Source organism: Stegastes partitus, unplaced genomic scaffold (assembly GCF_000690725.1).
Source record: "Stegastes partitus isolate 25-593 unplaced genomic scaffold, Stegastes_partitus-1.0.2 Scaffold267, whole genome shotgun sequence".
Taxonomy (NCBI): domain Eukaryota; kingdom Metazoa; phylum Chordata; class Actinopteri; family Pomacentridae; genus Stegastes; species Stegastes partitus.
The window spans coordinates 491,837-513,537 of record NW_007577998.1 but is presented as its reverse complement, the minus strand read 5'-3'; the positions used below and the strand labels follow the sequence as shown (position 1 = coordinate 513,537).

The 21,701-nt window shown below is 43.4% G+C and overlaps 2 protein-coding genes across 3 annotated transcripts in view; both read right to left on the bottom strand.

The window, feature by feature from the left end:
- Positions 1–306: 306 nt before the first annotated feature.
- Positions 307–7,656, bottom strand: dhx32b (DEAH (Asp-Glu-Ala-His) box polypeptide 32b). The gene is made up of 11 exons (XM_008282349.1): positions 7,375–7,656; positions 7,005–7,198; positions 6,065–6,440; positions 5,743–5,988; positions 4,826–4,919; positions 4,573–4,722; positions 3,530–3,721; positions 3,254–3,394; positions 2,798–2,988; positions 1,221–1,411; positions 307–650 (listed from the first exon to the last, which is right to left on the bottom strand). Exons 1-11 carry the CDS (start codon positions 7,654–7,656, stop codon positions 482–484), a joined length of 2,226 nt encoding a protein of 741 aa, XP_008280571.1. The 3' UTR covers positions 307–481.
- A 4,028-nt stretch (positions 7,657–11,684) lies between these two features.
- Positions 11,685–21,701, bottom strand: part of adam12b (ADAM metallopeptidase domain 12b) — a 95,037-nt gene continuing 85,020 nt past the window's right edge. For both annotated transcript variants that reach the window (XM_008282348.1, XM_008282347.1), the window contains exons 21-23: positions 21,255–21,560; positions 14,737–14,912; positions 11,685–13,542 (exon numbers count right to left, since the gene is read on the bottom strand). In XM_008282348.1, coding sequence (XP_008280570.1) covers positions 13,491–13,542; positions 14,737–14,912; positions 21,255–21,560 — 534 coding nt within the window. In that variant the 3' untranslated portion in view covers positions 11,685–13,490. The remainder of the gene's footprint in view (positions 13,543–14,736; positions 14,913–21,254; positions 21,561–21,701) is intronic.

The following is a 21,701-nucleotide window of genomic DNA, read 5'->3' as shown; positions in this document are numbered from 1 at the left end:
TGTTTTCAAAGCGATGTCAGCGAACTGGGTCACCCCACTGTTACTGAACTGTATCCACAGCAGATGGAGCTGCGGGCACGTCCAAACTGTCCCTGCACCTCATTAATCAGGCCGGACCCTCGGTGCTGTGGGTGACTGACTGTTGGACAGTAACCGAGGCTAACGCATAAAAATGAGAGGCCGCAGAATCATTAAAAGATTGAGCCGGGGACTGTAAATCTAAATTGTAAACCTCGCTGGGGACGAATAAAAAGAAATTCAAAATGTGAAATATTTGTGCAAATGTAAGTAATCAGGTACCGAATGTCAGCTTTAGAAGTCATTTTAATTCATATATTAGTGCACTTATAAAGATAAATACAGAACGTGAGGTTGTGATAAAAACGAAGGATGATGGGGCACAGAAAGGAAGTAACTCATTAAAAAAAAAACTAATGAAATTCAGTGCAATAAGTCCTCCTGATTACTCCACCACTGAGAGTCATTGTACAACACAGCGGTCAGACGTCTGGTCCTCCTCGGGTTGGTCCTGTGATGGTTTCTCCTCTTGGTACCGAGAAGCTCCGTGATTCAAAATGTTCTGGAGGATGCTTTTGCTCTCGCTGGATGGTAAATTGTAGAAAAAATACTGCGGCGCCATCTGGACGAACCTAGTGGCGGAGAGAACAACCCGTTACACCCCACTTTGGAATATAAACGATATAAATTTCAATTTGCAAACTGGTTTTCAATCGGGTTCAGCGCTGAGCGACGCCCGCTTTTGTGGGAGAGAAGACTTACAGTACATCTGCTGCTCACGGTGTTTGAGCCGCAATGAACGGATTCACACATTTCAGGACGAGGAACTTAAGAGGCCATGACAAAGGCTACAGCGCTTTCTCTTCCTCCATTAAGCCGCAGCTCCACATTCCCAGGGATCTGTGCAATCCATAATCCCCTCTCCAACTAGCAGATACTACAGAACAGGATTATAATACCTCCCCTCCACAAACCAGCACGACTAGTCTCAGCTGAACTGGAAGCTTTACATATGGTTCAAAAGGGAAGGGGAATGTGTCTGTCTGATTACTTTTAAGCCTCTTTATGTGTTAAGATACAAGGGTGGTCCTCTGGGTGTGAGAGGCGGCGGTCTGTTTGGCAAAACTGCATGCAGTCAGTTTAAAACAAACTCACGATTTAAAATACCCAAAGCACAAAATGTTAACAGAGCTGGGACTCACTCCTCGGGTGTTATGCGGGTTACGGTGCGGAGGCAGTTGTCTTCAGAGAAGGAGTGCTGGTGGTACAGCACCCACTCCGGCAGGCCCAGTTTGGGGCTCTTGGCCCCGTAGCCGGACAGAGGATGGATCTGAGCTACATGCTTGTGGGTCAGAATGAAGTAGTTCCCTGATCCGTCCACATCCCGCCCCACCTGAGGGGAAATCAGAGCCAGAGTCACTATCCAAGAAAACCAGCTCACAAAGACAAAGAAATAGAAAATGCATCGTGTTTTTTGATTTTGCCTTTAATAGTTTGCAATTAAAAAAGCCAAACATAGCCGTCGACAGCAACAAAACAAAGGGTAAATTCTTATTTTTGGAATTTCTGTATTTGCTGCAGTTTAAATGTGTGAAACCGGGCTGCAAGGTGGATCGGTGGTTAGCATCATTGCCTCCCAGCTAGAAGGTCACTGGTTCGCATCCCGGTGAGGACACCTGGGAGGAGTTTGCATGTTCTCCCTGTGCAGCGTGGGTTCTCTCTGGGTTCTCCAGCTTCCTCCCACAAGGTCCAGGAGCATGTTGAGGTTAATTGGTGATTCTAAATTGTGTGAATGTGAGTGTGCTTGGTTGTTTGTCTCTAAGTGCCCCCTGCCTTCACCCTAAGTCAGCTGGGATAGACTCCAGCCCCCCGCGACCCTAGTGAGGATTAAGTGGTGTATAGATGATGATGGATGTGTTAAATAGTTGAACTATTAAAGTGTTAAAGTGGAAGTCAAAATACTGAAAGAATATGAAATGGCAGGTAAAATGGAATCGAGTGAGTGAGCTAAGTGTAGTTAAAGGATCAGCTGAAGATGAATTCAGACTAAGTTGATGCTTTGAGAGGAGCTGAAATGGTAGTTGAGGTTCTGGGTGAAGTAGAGGTACTGAAAGAACAGTTTGGGAAATTATACCAGCTGAAGTGTGGGCTGATGGGTAAACACCGAGAGCAGTGGGAGGAAACCTGAGACCCTGATGTTGAAGGGTTCGCGTTGAAAGTAGGTGAAATGTCAGCTGAAAAGAAAGTAGTGAAGGTAGCTGATGTGTAAGTGATGAAAAACGATGAGCTGTTGTTGCGGGAGTCAGAGATCAAAGCAGCTGTTTAAGAGTAAAGCAGAAACGCAGTCCAAGTGGAAGAGGTGAAGAGGTTTCAGCTGAAATGTCAGCTGGTTTTTACAAGCGCTGACGAGAGTTAAATGTCAGTCGAGGCCTGAGATCAGACGATAAGCTGACATGTCAGGTTAAATACGAAAAGTAATTAAATTCAGTGTGTCGCAGCGCTGATGGCAACACAGCAGACAGGCCCCACAGTTATGGTTTAGGATTAATAATTATGCTTTGTAATCCTAATTTAGAATATTAATCTGAAAAAGAAACAAATGGTTCTTTTTATATTCAAATTCTGGATTAGAAATATTTAAATTTTTTTTTAAAAATATGTGCAAATTCTGTGAGCACTAACTGTGAAAACTGAAACCCCATAAGTGCACATGATTAAAGAATTCTTCATGTTGTTGCATTTACTGTTTTTGACGGGTGGCGCAATAAAGTAATCCGACCTGCATGAAGAAACCAGCCAGGAGGGCCCTCTTGATGTTGATGGTGTTGTTTCGGGATCCGAAGGCGGGGAATGAAATGGGAAGCTCGATCCTCTTCAGGGTGTCGGTGAGCTCGGCACGGAGAGCGTCGGCCATCAGCAGAGCCGTGTGGTTCAGGTAGAAGTCCTGACACCACTTGTCCACGGTGCAGTCTACCAGAGGACAGGAAGTGATGAAACATTTAAAAAAGAGGATGCTAGTCAATTTGTGTAAAAACTTGCACTGTTTTAGTTTTTCTCTATGTTACCATATATCATAAGAGGGTACTAGCATTAGAATATGTTATTGTTGCAAATATACTCTTTAATATCAGCGTAAACTTATTTTTCTACCAGTTATGATGATTTTTCTTAATTAGCATCTGTGTGTATATGCATGATTGTATATTTCCATGTAGCTGCTGCTCTCTGAACTCACATGGATCCTGCTGGCACTGTTTAAAGGCCTTGTAGATATTGATGAGGGTGAAGTGGTCTCCCTCTGGGTGCTGGAACTTCATGTGGCACTGGGTTGCTTCTGGCTTCAGCTCCGCAGAAGGAACCATGAAGCAAGTTGGTGCTAAAAAAAGAAAATCCACAAAATGTAAATGGGATATTTAGAGTATACTTTTTCCTTGATAGATGAACTGAAAACATGGTTGTGTACATGCACATGGTCCTGAGCTTGTGCTGAAACGCCAGCCCAGCGTGTTACCTGTTAGCATGGCAGCGATGATGAGCACCTCGCTGACACAGTCAAACTCACAGGAGGCGAGCACAGTCTTGGCCATCTGGGGCTCCAGGGGGAACTCAGACATGATGATGCCCATTTCAGACAGGTTTCCATCATTATCCAGGGCTGCCAGGTAGTCCAGTTCCTCCAGAGCCTGCATGAGGCCTCCAGGATCTGGGTTGGAGAGGTTTTTGAATTGCACAGCTTAAATGAAACCCTGGGAGAACCAAAATCCTGAAGAGAACCAAGTACACGTCCGTATGACTGTCTAGTATTTAAACTGGGAGATTATTAATCACACGCAGATATGCTTTGACTAAAACTGTTACGGATCATTTTTTGTTCTGTTTTCATGCAGCCTTAACTGTAATCCAAAGCGGTGACCCACTGGGACAATCCCCGACTGTATACTGGCACCCTGATGGGAACGCTCCAAGTGAATGGGCAGCAGCAGATTAGGATTTTATAATCCTCACCAACATCTGCCGTGCATCACTATGCAAAATGAAAAGTCTGTCATGGAACGAATGAGATTTCTTTTATCCTTTATTTTTTTGTAACAAACATGTTTTTTTGATGTACATCTCGGGGAAGCACCGGACAAAGAGATAGAGACAGAACAAGAGGAGAGAATGAAAGTAAAGCTCAGATGCTCTCTGTTATCATCCACTCTCCCTCACACCAACTCCAGCATGTCTACGCCCTAATCAGCTAATGGGAGGCTCAGTGTGTTTGTGTTAGTGGGGGCGAATAAATCCGAGGGAACAAAAGCACATGGAAGCAGGTCAGCTCTAAAAGGATGCTCGCAGAACAGGAGCTGTCAGCTCGGCTAAAGCACGGCTCGCTGCCTCCCAATAAAAAAAGTTCCTGTGTGTTGGAACAAAAGGGAAATGGACTGACTGAACCCAAAATTCATTTTAGCACCGAGAAGGTGAACCTTAAAGAACAGCAGGGGTTTACCTAATATAACCCAATAAAAACAACATCCTTTATTGGGTTTATTTTGGTTTCTTTACGTATCTCACCTGGCCTGTCGATGAAGTCACAGTGACCCAGTCCGGCGATCTCCATCCTCTTCAGGAAGAGCACAGTGGAAGTGATGTCAGACTCCACAATATGAGGGCGTATCTGAGCAGGAAGCTGTCTGTCCTTTGGGTACAGACAGAAACACTTGCCTACAGGAAACAAAGATCCTTTTTAAAAAATAATAACAAGACAGCAGCAGGACATTGGCAGCCATAGATTCATATTAAAGCAGTGTTTAGTCACAGCTCTCACCTGTTGGACCTGCCAGCTGTCTGCGGCTCTCACTTTGACTTGAGCTGATCGGCTGAGTGATGACGGAGTTGGTTCTGATCCTGGGGTTGTAGACCTGCAGCAGCATCGTAGTGGGTTGACTTTGGTTTTATATAGTGGTTGAATACAACTAAGTACATTTATGCAAGTATCTATTACTTCAACTATATTTCAGATGTGGCAGCTATAACCACTGGTTATTTTACAGATGAAGACTTAACTTACAAAATAAAAGCTTCGTCATGTATTTATTTTATTTGATTTACCTTGAATTTACTCAGAAGTCCCATTGAGATTAGAAATTTCTGTTACAAGAGACACCTGGCCAAGGTAGCAGCCATACAAAATCAACAGCCATATATAATTTATAATGTAGTAGCTGAAATAAAATGACCCTTTCATATAAATGCATCAACACAAACAACTAAATAACACATATAATACCATGCAACAGACACTTTTTCTGCTTAACCAGTACTTTCACTTTTAATAGATTTAGCTATTGAGATTTTGAATGTAGTACTTTCTGGTCCTGTTTTTATTAAAGTAAATCTATCACCTCTACAACTACTATTTCTATGTAAGGACATTTAATGTAACATTTACACAAACCATGATTTTACATATAACCAGCAGCAGCAATTAGAAATGCCTAAAGCTTGATGTATGTGCTGAACAAGCTGTGCCTCATAATTGGACATTTTTCACTGCCTAAAAAAAAGTTTTTGTCTCTCTATCTACAGTGTTTCTGGGAAGCAATTAGTTCACTCTTTCATTCAACAGCCACATAAATGTTCTTTTAAAAACATCCTGATGGATCCCTCTGATGTATGTTGATGACTCTGAACTCAGCAGCAGCACGTCAACCTCCACAGCACAACAAACCAGATTAAACTCACATATCTTTTCTCGAGCCCTGCATCAATAACAAAGCTTATGGAGCTGACAGCCCAGAAGAAGTCCTCGTTGGGGCTGGATGTGAGGAACACTCTGCGGGTCCGGCCTCTCTCCTCCTCCTCCTCCTCCCCTTGTACTGGGAGAGTCCCAGGCCTCCCAGGGTGCACGGCAACGGGCAGTAGCTCCCCCAGACCAGGTGGTAAACCGTGCCCTTCGTGACACAGGATGTCATGAGCCAGATCTATCTCCTGGTAGAGAGAACACAAAGAGGACAATCAGGGAAGCACATATTTCCCATCAGTGCTGCAGTGCTGCTTCATTTACCTGCGTGGTCACCAGAAACACGACCACATCGCCCTCCTCTTCAGAGCGGTGGATCTCCAGGACGAGGCGGAGGGCCGAGCAGAAGTATCCGTCCCCTGTGCTGCTGTGCGCCACCTCCCCTGCGCCGTGACTCTCCAGGCGGATCACAGGCAGCGGCGACCCGGTGAAATGGGCCAGCTGCTTGGGTCCGGGTTCCACGGCCGCCAGGAGGACCACGCGGAGGTCCGGCCTCTGGAGGGCCACGTCCTTCAGCAGGCCCTGGAGAACGTCGGTGGCCACGGTCCTCTGGTGGGCCTGATCCACCACCACCACGGCGTAGCGCTCGAGCAAAGGGTCCGACATCATCTCTCTCAGAAGCATGTCGTCTGTGCAGTACCTGTGGAGATGCTTGACATTAGGAGAGCTCATACACCCACAGAGGCTCTTAAATTATTGCAATCCACAATAGCCTGAAATAAATCCTCAGGTTTCTTTAAGTGTAGGAGGGGAACAGTGCATTTAGGAAATCTATTCAGTGCACCTCAGAGTGGCATTTTAATGAAAGCCACTTTGTCTACACTTCAGCTTTGCCACTATTAGTGTAATTTACTCTAATAATTAGTCTGGGGAGCCGATCCTGCAGTACTTGCTGGCTGCCTGTTTATCTTATCTCCCTCCCCTCGGTGTGCCGACTTCCTTTGTTCCCCAGCTAACTTATGAGGGACCCACATGAGGGAGTGTGACATATGGGCAGACAGGGAGCCGGGCAGCTGTGCAGGAGCCCCCTGAAAAGAGCCCCTCGAGCCTTTTGTTCACTTCCCCCCCCCTGAGAATATAAGCAAAGGCGGGGTGACTTAGCTGTGTGTCATGACCATGCAGTATTGGAAACCCAGCAAAAAAACAGGAGAGAGAAAGAAAAACACATCTGAGTTTAAAAGTAAAAACCACTGCTTTCCCACACCTGAGAACTGTGTCATTAGCGCAGCATGTTTCCAAAGGGATGCTGTAGCCAACTTCATGACCAATGTTGACATCCATCTCGTCGGCCACCCTCAAGGCGAGATCCACCGCCTGCTGCGCGTGAATCTGGGTGCAAACCACCAAACCGTGCCGGAACTGGACTGACAGGCAGAATTCGGCGCACCACTGAGGAATCTGTTTGAAAAATAAGAGTGAAATAAGTTGTTTACATCACAGCTTCTTCCCGACCAGGAGTCGATAGAAAAAGGTCTGTGAATATCGCCCTGTGAAATCTGCTCTTGCATGAATGACATGTGCAATATTTTCCATGGCAGTGTAATCTAAAGTGTCAAACACCCCACAGTACTCACTTGAGAGCTCCTTCCAGTTTTGGCAGAGCCACTGACAACGACAAACTGTCCTTTGGCCAAAGTGTCCATGAATTCACACTTTGCTTTCCACACTGGCAGCTCTTTCCTTTCTTTCAGCAGTTTGTAAAACCTGGAGGAATAAGGCAGTCCATCAAACTGATTAAGCTCCAGGATGCCATCATATTCTTTGTCTCCTTGACTCAAAGCTTCTGAGTCTGAACAACAGGCTGATTTCCCCTCAAAGTAGTCCTCTCCTGTTAAACTGGTAACGTCCTGCGCCATCACAAGTCGCCTCCCAGTCCGTCCGGTGTAAGACTTCACTTACAGATCCGCAGAAATTAAGTTTGGAAATCTCCCGCTCTCAGTGAACTGTTGGACAAAACACACACTCACACACACACACCGCTTCTGCAAGTGAAGCCAAGTGAAAGGCTCACCAGGCGGCCAGCCCAGTGTTGTCATGTGGCCGCTAATCCCATAGAAGTGCGGTCATCAACAGATGACACACACACACACACACACACACACACACACACACACACACACTGGTCTAGGCAGGAGGAAAGTCAGAGGGGCTTAGTGTTGACTGGATAAAGACAAAGATCAGAAGCTGCACATAGAGTAAAACGCTCCTGTTTATCAGCTGTGGTGTAATTCAGAAATTAATTATTTCAGCGACTGACCATCTGAAATAATTAATTGTGCAGAACTGATGTCTCATATCTGCTCTACTTTTAGCCTCTGCAGTGTTTCTGTACCTGCAAAAGACTTCACGTGCATCTAACAAAAACATAATTTGATTAAAACAGTAAAATAATCTTTGATACAGGGGCCTGTGGATATTTGGACTATTGTTATTATTCTCCTTTAAACTTTAAATTACAAGATATGTTTTATTAAACAGGTAAAAATGTAATTTATCAGTTAATTCACTTCAAGACCAAACAGTGCTATCAAATGGACTTTGGTTATTTCTGCCATAAATTAGTCCTTTGGTTGATAAACTATTTCAAATAAGAATTAAAAGCTGTCGAGCTGAGATGGAATCAGTATGACTAGAAATTGCATTGAACCATGTCAGTAACACTTTACAGGAAACTGACCATAGATCTGCCACAAACCATCCAATCACATCTCTGATGACAGTGAGACGCCACTGTAGACATGCTGCTATAAAAGGTATGTTTCTTAAGTTCAACTCAGACCATTTTTATATAGGTTAAATAACTCAAATTTGGTGCTTTGAAGTCAGAATTGTGAACGTACAATAGTTTCCTGTGAAATAACTAAATCTGGGAAACTTATTTGGTTTGCAACATCTAACGCTGTGATGAGATTCAGAAGGAACCAGCCAGTCAATCTCTGTCCAGAATTAATAAAATCTGCAAACCAGCCCAACTAAAGTTCAATATTTGACACATTATACCTCTTTTTATCACCCATAATGAAGTCGAGGCCAGTTTCGCCACATGAGAGCCATCTTGGTAACGCCCAGGGTCGTGATTTCAGGCCAACGAGCCTGGGTCCACATCTAAATGAATAGGGAGAGAGCTGTAACAGTAATTTCAATATTAACTGGGACATAAAGACAGAATCTAGAGAATCATCAGTCAAACTTGATAAAAAGGCACCTCGAGTGTTCGGTGACCTAAGCTTGGTTATACTTGTGCTTCACATGCACACAGTTTCACAACATCATGCCTGCATCAATGTGACAATACGACTGGTTTGATGTTTCTCTGTTTGGCTGTTACAAAGCAGACTATTGGTATTAATGGGGTGGAGGCTACAGAATTCTACCATAGATTTCTATTCTAGATTCTTTTTGGGGGAAGTCTCTCCCTTGTAACGTCTCTGCTCATTCACATCCAAATGTATAAAAGCGACGATTCTTCAACAGTACAGTTGGAGATCTTGATTCCTAAGCTCAGAGTCAGGCTGCCGGCACATGCAGCAAACTGTCAACATGAGAGTGATGATCTACTCATTCAGGGTAGGAGACAGTATAAGGACATGTCCCAAAATACCATTGGTAGAAGTTCACCAGGATCTTAGGAGACAAGTCAGTTTCTTAAGCCTCCTCAAGCAGAAGAGATGCCGGTGTAACCTTTTGATCAGGATTGATTGTTGAAGACAGGTCCTGGACACCAGAAACCTAAAACTTGCAACAAATTTAACCTCCGTTCCATTGGTATGGATGAGGTATAATGTGTGCAGCCTCTGGTCTTCCTGGAGTCCACAGTAAACTCTTTGGTCTTGTTGGTGTTGAGGGTCAGATTGTGTTGGATCTCGTCTGTATGCCGACTCATCGTTGTTGGTGACGAGGCCCACCTGAAATGAGTCATCTGTGAATTTGTTAATGGTGCTAGAACCATGTAAAGGGGCAAAGTTGTAGACAAACAAGGAAAGAAGGAGTGGACTCAGGAGGCAGCCCTGTGGAACACCAGTGTTCAGAGTAAGGATTGAAGAGGTGTGATCGTCTTACCCAACTCTTACCTTTAACATTTCCCAGTTGTAAGTGTGTTATGGTTGTTTGGATGTCTCCTATTTGTATTGGATTGCATTTGATTCATATATTTAATACTTGGAAAAAAATGGAAATGACAAGATGCATAAACAAGATAAGTTCAAGTCATGTCAGCCTACTTTGTTATTCATCAAACAATTATTGCTAACACACATTGACCTGCAACCGTATACATCATCTCCTTTATTTATAGAAAATCCTCCACTGAAACTATCCATCCATTAAACCGTCATCATCTGAACAGCTTTCTGGACCCTGTGTGTAAATGTACCCTCTGCATCAGACATTCTGCGAGCAAACGCCAGCACATTCACCGAGGCTTTTTCAACAATAGGCCTTCTTAATTGGTAATATAAAGCCCAAATGTTCTGCTTCACTTCCCTTTCTCTCATTAAAAAAAAACAAAACAGAAACACTAACTTCTGTTTTGTTTTGGTCCGTTGGGTTGCCTTTAGAGATCCCAGTGATACAGCTAGAAATCTGTTGTATTTTAAACTGCACTTAAGTGAAATACGACTTGCGAATTTGTGCTCCGTTTCCATTTATCCTCATTCAAGTCGAAAAAAACAAACATCAACAGTATCATTAAAACTTCTCTGCTTGGAAAAAAAACAAAACAAAATAGTTTTGAATTTGAGAAAAAGGTGTAAAAAACATCAAATTGTTGAACTAACTTGGAGAACATCTCATGTACAGATCCCTCACAGCCTAAATTTTACTTTAAGAATGTGAATGTGTGGAGTGGTGATAGATTTGTTCACTAGCTGATACCTGTATGGACATTTTTCTTCTGCCTGAATGCAACTGAAACACTGAAATACATCCAGATTAGCAGTTATTAAGAAGATTAATGACATCGATGTGTACATTATTTCCAGTTGCTTCCTTCACGTTCTTTAGCTCACTCTCAGGACAGTTTAAAGCTCAAAGGTTTCAATGTTTTCGTATTCTTTCCCGGTAATGGTTTATGTTAACGAGTGTTACGGGGAGCTGAATCTTAATCAGCACTCAAGGGCAGCTTCAATCTGCAGTTTGAGCACATTACGGTGAGATAATGAGTTAAACCCTGGGAAAGAAGGTTGTAATGACCGGCGTTGTCTGACAGGTGGCAGTGTTGAATAACTATGATGGGCTGCTGCAGCAGAGGAGAGGAAGCCATTGAGAAAATGAGAGGCATACCTCTGGTGTTGTACTTGACACACATAAGATTCACTGTTGATTGGTGGCTGTTTATTAGATGTTTTAATGTCTCCATCCATCCATCCATTATCTATACACCGCTTAATCCTCACTAGAGTCGTGGGGGGCTGGAATCTATCCCAGCTGACTCAGGGCGAAGGCAGGGGACACCCTGGACAGGTCACCAGTCTATCACAGGGCTACACTTAGAGACAGACAACCAAGCACACTCACATTCACACCTACGGACAATTTAGAATCACCAATTAACCTCAACATGTTTTTGGACTGTGTGGGAGGAAGCTGGAGAACCCACGCTGCACGGGGAGAACATGCAAACTCCACGCAGAAAGATTCCGGTGCCCCCACTGGGACATGAACCAGCAACCTTCTTGCTGCGAGGCAACAGTGCTACCAACTGCGCCACCGTGCAGCCCTGTTTTAATGTCTTCATATGTTAAATGTGTCATGTTGCTAGTAGGTTTTACATGGTGGGATTTATGAAAATGTTTAAACATGATCACGATTCAAAGTCCTCGTTGGTCACGGTGGCTCGGTGGGTGGCACATTGAACTTCAAAAATCAAAGCGCAAATGACCTCTTATAAACAGTCATAAAGGAACTTTTATTTGGCTCTGATTTCATCCCTTAATTCAAACGTTATCCTCAAACTTTAGCGTCTGGCCTACAAGTGACAGGTCAGAAATTGTCAAAAATCATGACCCAGTGTGGAGGGGGCACGGCCTCGAAGCAGTTCTTACATTACTGTGCTTGTAAAAAAAACAAAAAAAACAAAACAAAAAGAACAAAAAATGATAACTAACATACAATATTTACACTTTACAATGGATTTTAAAACACTTAAAATATAATAAACACAGTACATTTAGGATTTACAAATGGCAGAAACATTTAACAGCTAATCGACACGGCAATAACAAATATTTTTCCAGCGGAGAGCGGTTACTCTGAACACATCTGAACACTTCCGAAACGAGAAGAAAAAGCATTTACTTGAACACGTATGTACACAAACACGATGCGGGTAGGCAGGGGCGTTTACTGACTCCAATCGTTCCGCAGCGGTGAAAAGACAAGTGTTGCGTTTGGATATGCCGCGAACACCAAAAATGCATTATCCAAAGCCAACAGTGACACAGAATAACAGGACCGCGGTGTCAAGTTTACAGTTGAATCCCTCCTCGTATAAATAACATCAAGAAAAGTGCCTAACTCAAAGTGCAACGCCGAGCTCTGGATCTAATGGACGATGCTGTGAATGCATGAATAATCTCTGCCTTCAAGAACAGTGAAGCCATACAAAATCCAAAAGGAATGCTGTGAAAAAAGAAAAAAAAAAAATAGACAGAGACGGTAAAACATCTTGTTGGACACGGTCGACAGAGCTGAAGTTATCCGGCTTGGCTCGCGCGCTCAAGGACAAAGTGAGCGTAAACGTTAAACATACAAACACCAGCATTAACGTTGAATTATTTGGTGTAGGTGTAATTCTCTGGAACACAATCAGTCTGTCAAATCTGTTGACACTCCGCAGCGCCTGCCAGCATCAGGGGAGCTTGTTGAGCGTCCAACACATGCCCCGAGTAGTATGTCAGCGTGAAATGTGTGAAAAGTACTTTTCCTGCTTGTACTTTACTGCAAAAGTGAACTTATAAGGGAATAAAGGAGGCTGACGGTGAGACTGTAAAATGAGCTGATCAGATTAATCTCACGCAGTCTGACGCTTTAGTCGGAGTTCAGCTGTTTCCAACCAGCCTTTAGATGATTCATCTAGAAGCTGATGGTTTTTTTTTTTTGGAATAACATATAAGTATGTTTGTAGCACTGGATATCGATGATGTATTTGGTATTGAATACATCATAAGAATACAAAAGTAGATAAATAGCGCTGCTCAGTGGGCCACAAGCTACACTGACCGCCTGCTGCATTTCCCTTTATCCTCATCCAGCTTTGTATTTTTAAGCCTCTATTATTCAAGCAACTTCACTGGTTATAAAAAACATCAGATATCTTCAGCATTTCGTTTGAGAAAAAAGTATAAAAATCACCGAAGAATGCAAGAAAAACAAAAAAACATCCGAAATGACACCATGTTTCCTTTTCGGTGGGGCAAAAAAAAAATCGCTCTTCGTCAAAGTGCTCCGTCCACAAACCGGTAACATCGGAGTTAAATACTTAAATAGATAAATAGTTCATTGGTACCTGAGCGAGGACAACAAAGCACCTTTTAGAGGCGTAGCACCGAGGTGTCATGTTAGCCCCCTTTCACTAGAAACTCTGCGACGCCCCCCAACTGTCCGAAAGGTCGTACAGAGTCTCGTTTAGTGCAAATCGAGGAAAAATCTCCCTCTGTTTGTAGGAGATCTACTTGTCCATGATGTCAAGAGCTCAGCAGTCCTTGTGAATCTTTGGTGGTCTGTAGGGCAACACCGGCACAGGTCTGAAACACAAACACGAACACATGACATCATTACGGCAGGAGTTTGGAATAACTGTGCTTCTAAATGCAAAGAATTACGAGGAACAGTGAAATCAGTCATCAAAACATTGCAATCGGGGTAACTTTAATGAAATTAAGAACTGAAACTCTCATACAATCACAATGATAGTGAAACCTACGCTCCCAACTGAACCACACTTCACATACAGCATCTGAGCAAACATTAATTGAACGAGTATCACGAGAGTCTGAAACTTATGAGACTGGTGATAACGTTCATCAGGAAATTTACGAGCAAGAAGAAGGGAGCGGGTGTCCCTCACGTTCAGAACGATCATTAATTAACGTTCCTCTCCTGGCGTTCATTAAACTCCTAAAATCCCATCTCAGATCATCAAAATCCCATTTTCAGAAGTTTTTTTTTTTTCACGTAAATGCTTCCTTCGTGCCTTAAAATGGTTTAGATGTACAGTAACAGTGCATCTTTGAGTCCGTTGCTGAGCATGGATCTATATAAAACTATGCTAATTGGTCCCAGTCGTTGTTTCTAAACAGCCTTCCACCGTTTACCTGCATACCTGCTCACTTTGGACTCTCTTCAAACACAGCACATCTACTTGATGCAACACAAAGGCGAGGTGGAATATTGGAATTTAGTCACACCTGTTCCAAACAGGAAACTGGTTTAGAGTTGACGGGATTGGTTCTTTAGGTTTGTTAGGTATAAAATGCTGGAAATGTGAATCTGTATTTTTGAGATTGTCGTGGATTCGCTGCAGCTCCACGGTAGAAACGCTCCCCCATGGCACTGACGTATTATTTAGCTCATGATATGTCTTTTAGCATTTAACCCTATTCAAGACCTTCTACATATGGCAACATGAAAGTCCTGAACAGGGTTAGAAAGAATCCCCACATGGTATCGCTAACAAGAACTTTCACTGGAGTTGGGCTTTAATGGACAAAGAACTTGGAATCCATCCGTACGACAGAACAGAAAACATTTCTCTTCCTTGATATCACTACCTTCCTGCACCACCACTGCTGCCTCCTCTGGTACACCAGGTGCTCTTTCTATAAAACTCCTATCATGTCTGAAGAAAGCTGCGACAAACTAAATGAAAAAAAAGCCATCATTTGAACAGACAGACGGAGTGACGCCTGAACAGGGTTTTCCTGCCGAATCGCACCGACCTGCTGGGTAAAGGGATGGTGGGCGGAGGTCTGGGCACAGTGGGGATCGGTATAGGAATGGCTCCACTCCCGGGGATATGGACCCCCGCTGCTGTGGCACCGTGACCCAGCCGGGAGCTCCTCCCCAGTGGGTCTGCGGGTAGGGGTTTCTGGGGTGGACTGGGCTTCTCAAAGTCCTGAAGAAGAAGGAAATAAAATTCAGTACTCTCTATCTGAATATTTGCTGACACAACGAAGCACTTTACTTTTATCTTGATACACAGTGTAGAGAAACCTGAATAAAGTACAGCGTGCCACCTTCTACCTCCTGTAAAGCTTGTGCAGCAGCAACCTGGACATAAAAGTAGACACTCTTCACAAGAGGGCACTGTGTTATCAGTAGCTCCTCTGGATTCACACAGCTAGGATGAGATGAATCCCACACCTCCTCCTCCACCACCTCTGTAGCAGTGCTGTGTGAGCGGAGAAGGTTATCTGGATGAGGCGCCATCATGTGTTACTAATCTACAGCGAGGAGGCGAGGGGGGTGATAAACATCTGCTACCAGCTGCCCAGCTACTGTCACACACACACTTATATATATATATTTATTTATATATGCAGAAAACCTTCCCACCCACACGTACAAACTTCATCTGCACAAGGAAGGAAAAAAAAAACTCCACATCATGCATGGATAAGACTTAGAGAACTGGAAGGTTTAAAACATTCATGAATGCGGCCAAGACGTGACTGAGTTTGTCACATCGACATACAGGGTTACAAACCTGTGAGTGTGCATCGCTGCGTGAACCAGAGGACAGATACGGCCACGTTTCACGTCAGCACAACTTTGCATGAAGGGGATTTTCACCCTCGGCGGACAGCCTCTGCCAGTGATTATTATCATATCGCTGCATGCGAGGCTTCTCCACATTCCCTTCCACACACATGACAAGCATGTGGAAATCCCTGTCGATGCACTTTTGCGGTTTGGGGCTTAACAGATATGCAGCACAGGTCGATATATTATATGTAACAGACAAGACTCTTCCCTGTTTGTGCGTCACCGTGTCCCTGCGCTCCACACAAAGCCCATGATGAAATGGTTTGCAGAGTTTTGTGTGGGAGAACCTGACTCGCCTGCCCTGACCTCAACCCCATCCACCACTGTTGTGACGGAAACTGTGAGCATCATCTAGAGACTGAATCATGTCTGCAAATCCTCAAGACCGGCTTCAGAAATCCTGTGCAGACCTTGTACTCCCCCACACTCCGGCCATGTTGTGTATGCAAGTGCATTATTGCAGATAAGTGAGAGAAAAACAAAATTAGGAATTCAACTAGTGACTGTTTTTGTTATTGAATATCTGGCTGTTTATCTTTTCCATTAAATTCCGAATGATTCTGATCTATAAAAAGTCAGAAAATAAGTTAAGTCTTCATCTCTCCACAGTCCAAGCTGCTTGTCTCGTCTCGAGCAACAATCCCGAATTACAAATCTGTGACAGTTCTTTCTTCACATGCAGTTTACTATCACAGAGGACTCAGCAAAACAGTAAACACTGACATCCACGCAGGCAGAATGAGTAATTTTTAGTGAGTAAGAAGCTCTAAAAAACAACAAAAGAACGATTTTATTCATGTCATGCAATATTCATTAGCTAAGGTGCACTGCAGTAGCCTCTCAACTGAGAAAAAAAATGTTTTTACAAAAATGTGCCAAATTCTGCAGACAACAGCCAAAAGCTGTTCGTATGCAGCCAGAAACATGAGATGCCCCGAAGAGGTTAAGACGCTATGATGCTTTAATCAGACGGAGCTTCCTTCACGGCGCAGCAGGTCTGTTTTACTCTGAATCTGCATTACACTCCCATGAGGATGCTGTTCGTACTTGCTGAAATTTTGGGGGGTAATAAAATGTACGCAGCGGGGTATTCCTGTGATCCAATTAGTGTGAATCCAACTGTGTGATTTTTAACTGAAGCTAACAGAGTGTCCACACACAGCGTGCCACCCTCAGTGATCTCCACTGTACGCTCCTGGCAAAACTCAGAAGTTAGGAAAAGAAAAACTCCTTCGGAAAAAATGCACCGGCCGTTTTACAGGAGCCAACAGGAAAGAAAGATGTAAGTGGACGGACGCATCCGCTGAAATGCAAGAATAATCCAGGACCCTTGTGCATTCTAATGCCCCTTCCTGCCAGAAACCATCCCAGTGTAACTGGAGACCTGGACGTGGCCACGTGTCTTAATTCACAGTGAAGAATTGCACCATCCTCTGTGGCTTAACAAAGATCTATGAGCCTTGGGCTTACAAGCACCTTTCCAAACCCGCCGGAGGAACTGTAAAAACGCGTGGCGAAAAGCAAAATATTTTTCCCTGAGAAGATGACATTTTAGAAAGGCGTGATCCTCAGAGGTGTGATGCCGCAGTCTGCTTCTACGGCGCACCTGAACAGACTTCCAGCTGATGCGGTTCATATTTATTCAACACTGCTGCTATCTGATATGTATTTTTTTTTCCTTCAGCGGGAACAAGATAACAACAAACAGGCCCGCTCGTGAAAATTCTCTGCTCCCACTCAGTTTTCCTTCTATTGTAATAAACGTAGGATAGACGGCACTCGTCTGGAATCACCTTGATATTAATGGGGCGCAGACAGCACCAAGACAAAGACGGCGGGAAGAGAAGTCGATTAAAATAAGACGTGTTGGCACAGACAGCTGGGGAGCTTGTGTCAAGTATTACAATAAGCTCGTAATACACTTTCTTTTTAAGGGATTGATGTCCTGTATGTCCTTGCTGGCCTGCTATTAAATCTCACCAGAATCCTCTCTTCCGTTCCTGACCTACATGTGCCGTTGTGACTCGCTCCATCTGTTTCATGAGCTAGCAGATATTAGCAGGTAGCTGGGTTTCATTGTTTTGGCAGGCAGCGTGAAGCCAATTTACAGAGCAAACAGTCGCCTTTCAGCTAAAGTACATCTTTAGTTGGCACGAGTTCATCGCAATCAGCGGTGATATACTGCAATGCTTTAGGATGGACACCACGAAAGCATACAGAACCGGAGGCAGGTGTTTCTGCTGCTCGGTGGTGGATTCTGAGGTCTGAACTACAAAGCAGGATTTGAAGTTATCAGGATAACTTCAGGTTTAACTTTCTGGCTTTAGATAACACATCAGCGTGCATAAAAAACACCAATTAGTTCTCTTGGATAACGTCATCCTCATTCCTTGAAGATCCTGCAGAGATCTGCATGCAGACAGGAGAAGATAAGACTTTCCAGAGCTGCAAGTGGTTTCAAAGCCTTTTTATTGTTCTGCATGCCTTCGTAGAGCAATATAATCCCAAAACTGACACCGATTAAAGCACTAAAGCCTTACATCCTGATTGTCGACCTCGCAGGATTTGGAGTAAGTCTACTTATCGATTTGAATGATGTTTTATATTTGTTCTGTACTTGTTCCACGGTGTCAGCGGAAAGAATAAGACTAATGCGCGGCATAAAAATGAGACTGAATGTGAGATTACTGAATCCATCTTCCACATCATCATGGAAATAGTTGGATTTTTATTACTTGATTGTTCATTTGTTAAATATTTTGTCCTTTTTTCTCTACAGCTATAATTTCATTGTCCAAGCTTGTGATAAATGATGACAAATGTAATCTTGCTTTAGGAAACTTAAACACAAAAGAAGAATGCGATTGATAAGCCTATTAATTACACGTTTACACAGTCTGCAGTTTTTTACAGCTTTCTTTTCTGACTTTGGCTGCAGCAGTTGTGCTGTTTTTAGCCTGTATTATATTGAAAACTCCTCAGATTGGTTCAAGATTATAGTTTGTTCTTCCTGTGAGAACTATATAAAGTTATACAGTCTTACTTGCAGCATTCTATACAATATGACATTCAGCCTACTTAGTGGTTTGAATTATGTTTTAATGCACCACATTCACTTAATAGAATACACAATTGTAATTAAAGTCAGATCTAGTTAGGCTCTAATAAGCCTGTTAACTTAAACATTGACACAGTCTGCACTGGTTTGCAGGTTTCCCGTCCTGCTATGGCTGCTTCAGCTGTTTTGCTTTGTGAGGCCGCTTATCCCGACTGCAGTTGTCAGGTTAAATAAAGCCAGATAACAAAATCTTAATCTTATCTTAAGTAAGTTGAGCTTGCTTCATAGTACAGGCCTCGGGTCTCTTTTTCTTTTAAGTTATTTTTTTGGCCTTTATTAGATAGGACAGTCGAAGGAGAGACAGGAAAGTGGGGGAAGGGTTGCAATAAAGGGCCATGAGCGGGATTTGAACCCATGGTCGCTGCATCGGAGACTATAGCCCCTGTACATGGGTCGCCAGCTCAACCAGGTGAGCTATAGTGGCGGCCCAGGCCTCAGGTATTTGATTGAATGTCAACGTGCGAACATATTTCAAAAGTATCTGCAAAACCTCATTCAAGTATCAAAAGTGAAAGCATGTTTCCAACAGAAAATCTGCTCTTTATGATCTGGATTAAATATAAATTGCACTTTGTGAGCAATAGCATGTGGAGATAATTTAACTAGTCTGCATACAGCTGTGTAGCTAAGGTAGGAGGCCTCCATCTGTAGGTCACAAGCTAACTCTGACTGAGGCTTCTTGCAATGATGACTAGTTTCTTGTCTTTTCAGGCAACAAAAACTTATTTAAATGAAAGCATCTGAGAAGCTTATAGGCTAAATGTGTCTTCTGTAAAACTGCCAACGAGTCAAAAGTGACAAGGGGGGCTCAATTAGACTCAGCATTTTTGTTAAGCCAAAAAAAGTTTTGGCAATCCATTGTGTCTAAAAAGCCAATCAGACGCTTTTTACAATATGAAATCTGAAAAGTTACTCGTGTAGATGTGCTCAGTTATTTTGTCCACCTCTGCTGCTGCTAATCTGACTGATTAACCTTGGAGGTATCTCCACACGCTCAGCTCCAAACCCTTCACACTCCGGTCCCGCATCTGGGATTATGTTATGTTCTTTCTCCAGCAGAGACAAAGTGTCATATCGCACCGCTAATGTCTTCCTCTTGTTTTACAGCAGAGCACATCTGCCAATTTCCCGTGCTCCCTGCTGCGGCTCACGGAGCGCCGACATCCAGCACAGCCCTCCTCGCCGCGCTAGTACAAGAGCGGATCAGGATTTGGATCCACCACCGGAGCAGACAGATGGATTTACTATCTCCACTGCATCCGATACCGCTGGCTCAGCAGAAAGCAGCGCCTTACTCAGGAGTTGGGTCACAGCGAGGGAGACAGATTGAATTTTTGCTGTCGATATGTGGGCAAGCGAACCGACTGCAGTGCAGAAATGCAGCGAGTTCTGCTATCCAACACTTTGCTACAAGGTTTAAAAATGACCATACAGGTGGCTGGACAAGTTTTACACCATTAACTACAATTTGCATATATTTTACATTACTGCAGCCCATTTTTTTTTTTAAAGCTCGTCAGATTGATTTCTACCTTCCAATCCACTGGTTTCTGTTAATCTCAGCGTGGTATAAAAGTCAAAAGAGTTAGAATTAGCCTGACATGGGTAATGCATCATAGTGAGCACTTTATTTATTGTTCAAGTGACATCCTTTTTATTCTTCATCTATGTTTTCAAGGAAGCTAAGACACCTGGGACGACAGTAAATCCACATATTTGATTTAGAACATCAATATTTATGATTTCCTGACAATATGCCGCGACCTTGAAAACAGTAGTTGACAAAATTATCTACAACAATATCCATCGTTGCTCCGAAGCCTCTGATTCCATTAATCTTCCTCAGCAGATGGAGTCTGCCCACTAATCATGAAGCTGCTCAATATTCGAATTTAAGGACTTTAAGGAGTTCTGATCCGGTCTGCATCTTGTCCAAGGTCAAGAATGAACTTCCCATCTCCATTTTTTTTTTTTTAAGCCCGCGTGGACGAGGTGGGCTTAATGTGCTTAGAAAAATGGAAATCGCCAACATCTGCAATTCCATAAATACTAAGCAAACTTCATCTGCTGAGGAAGATTGCTTTTTTAGCAGCTGAATCAATTCTAAGATGTCAGGGTGTCCTTAAATGCCAAGGATTCATCGAGATCCACTAGAAGCGCAACTTTAACAAGACGGGAAAAAAAAGAAAAGAAATGTTCACTTCGACCTATTTCAAGCAAGCTTCAAGTCTTGGCAGGTCATTTTCACACTTTATTAAAAAGAAATAAAAGTGATGGTTGCTGAGATATTGTGGAAAATCAATGTAGTAGCTTATGGCATGGTTTAGAAAACAGTCTGGAGTAATGTACAGTAAAATATACACAACGTGAATCTAATGGGTTATGGCATATATGTGGTCCATTGAAGTTGTGGCCAATGAAAAATAAATAGCCATTATAAACTATTAGAAGATAATTTATGACAAAGTAGAAGCTGTAAACAAGCTGCTGAGAGGACTTGTAGTGCAGATCAAAGCGAGCCACATGATTTTGTACTGTATGGAAAACATTCTTTAAAACGTTTGTCAAACATACCTGGTCGGCTCTGTAGGACGGCTGCTGGCGCGGCAGACTGAGGAAAGGCGGCACTCGGGGTGGCGAGAGGGACGTGTGGGCGGGCAGGACTCTGTGGTGAGCCGGCAGAGCAGGCAGGGTGGGCTGGCCCACACTCAGAGACACCGGCATGGGCTGGCTGATGTGCAGAGGCTGGCTGATGTGCAGAGGCTGGCTGATGTGCAGAGGCTGGCTAATGTGCAGAGGCTGGTAGAGGGGGAGTCTGCGCAGGCTGTGAGAGTGGAAGTTGTGAGGAGGCAGAAGAGGCTCTGCACTCAGGAGAGAAGGCTGAAAAGAGGATGAGAGGAAATTATCTTGAGTAAGTCCATGAGTTAAGACAGCATGGAAGGGAGCAGCATGCACAATATCAGGATCCTGCAACTGAAACAGCACTTTTTAAAAAATGTTTACATGTATTTATATTTATAC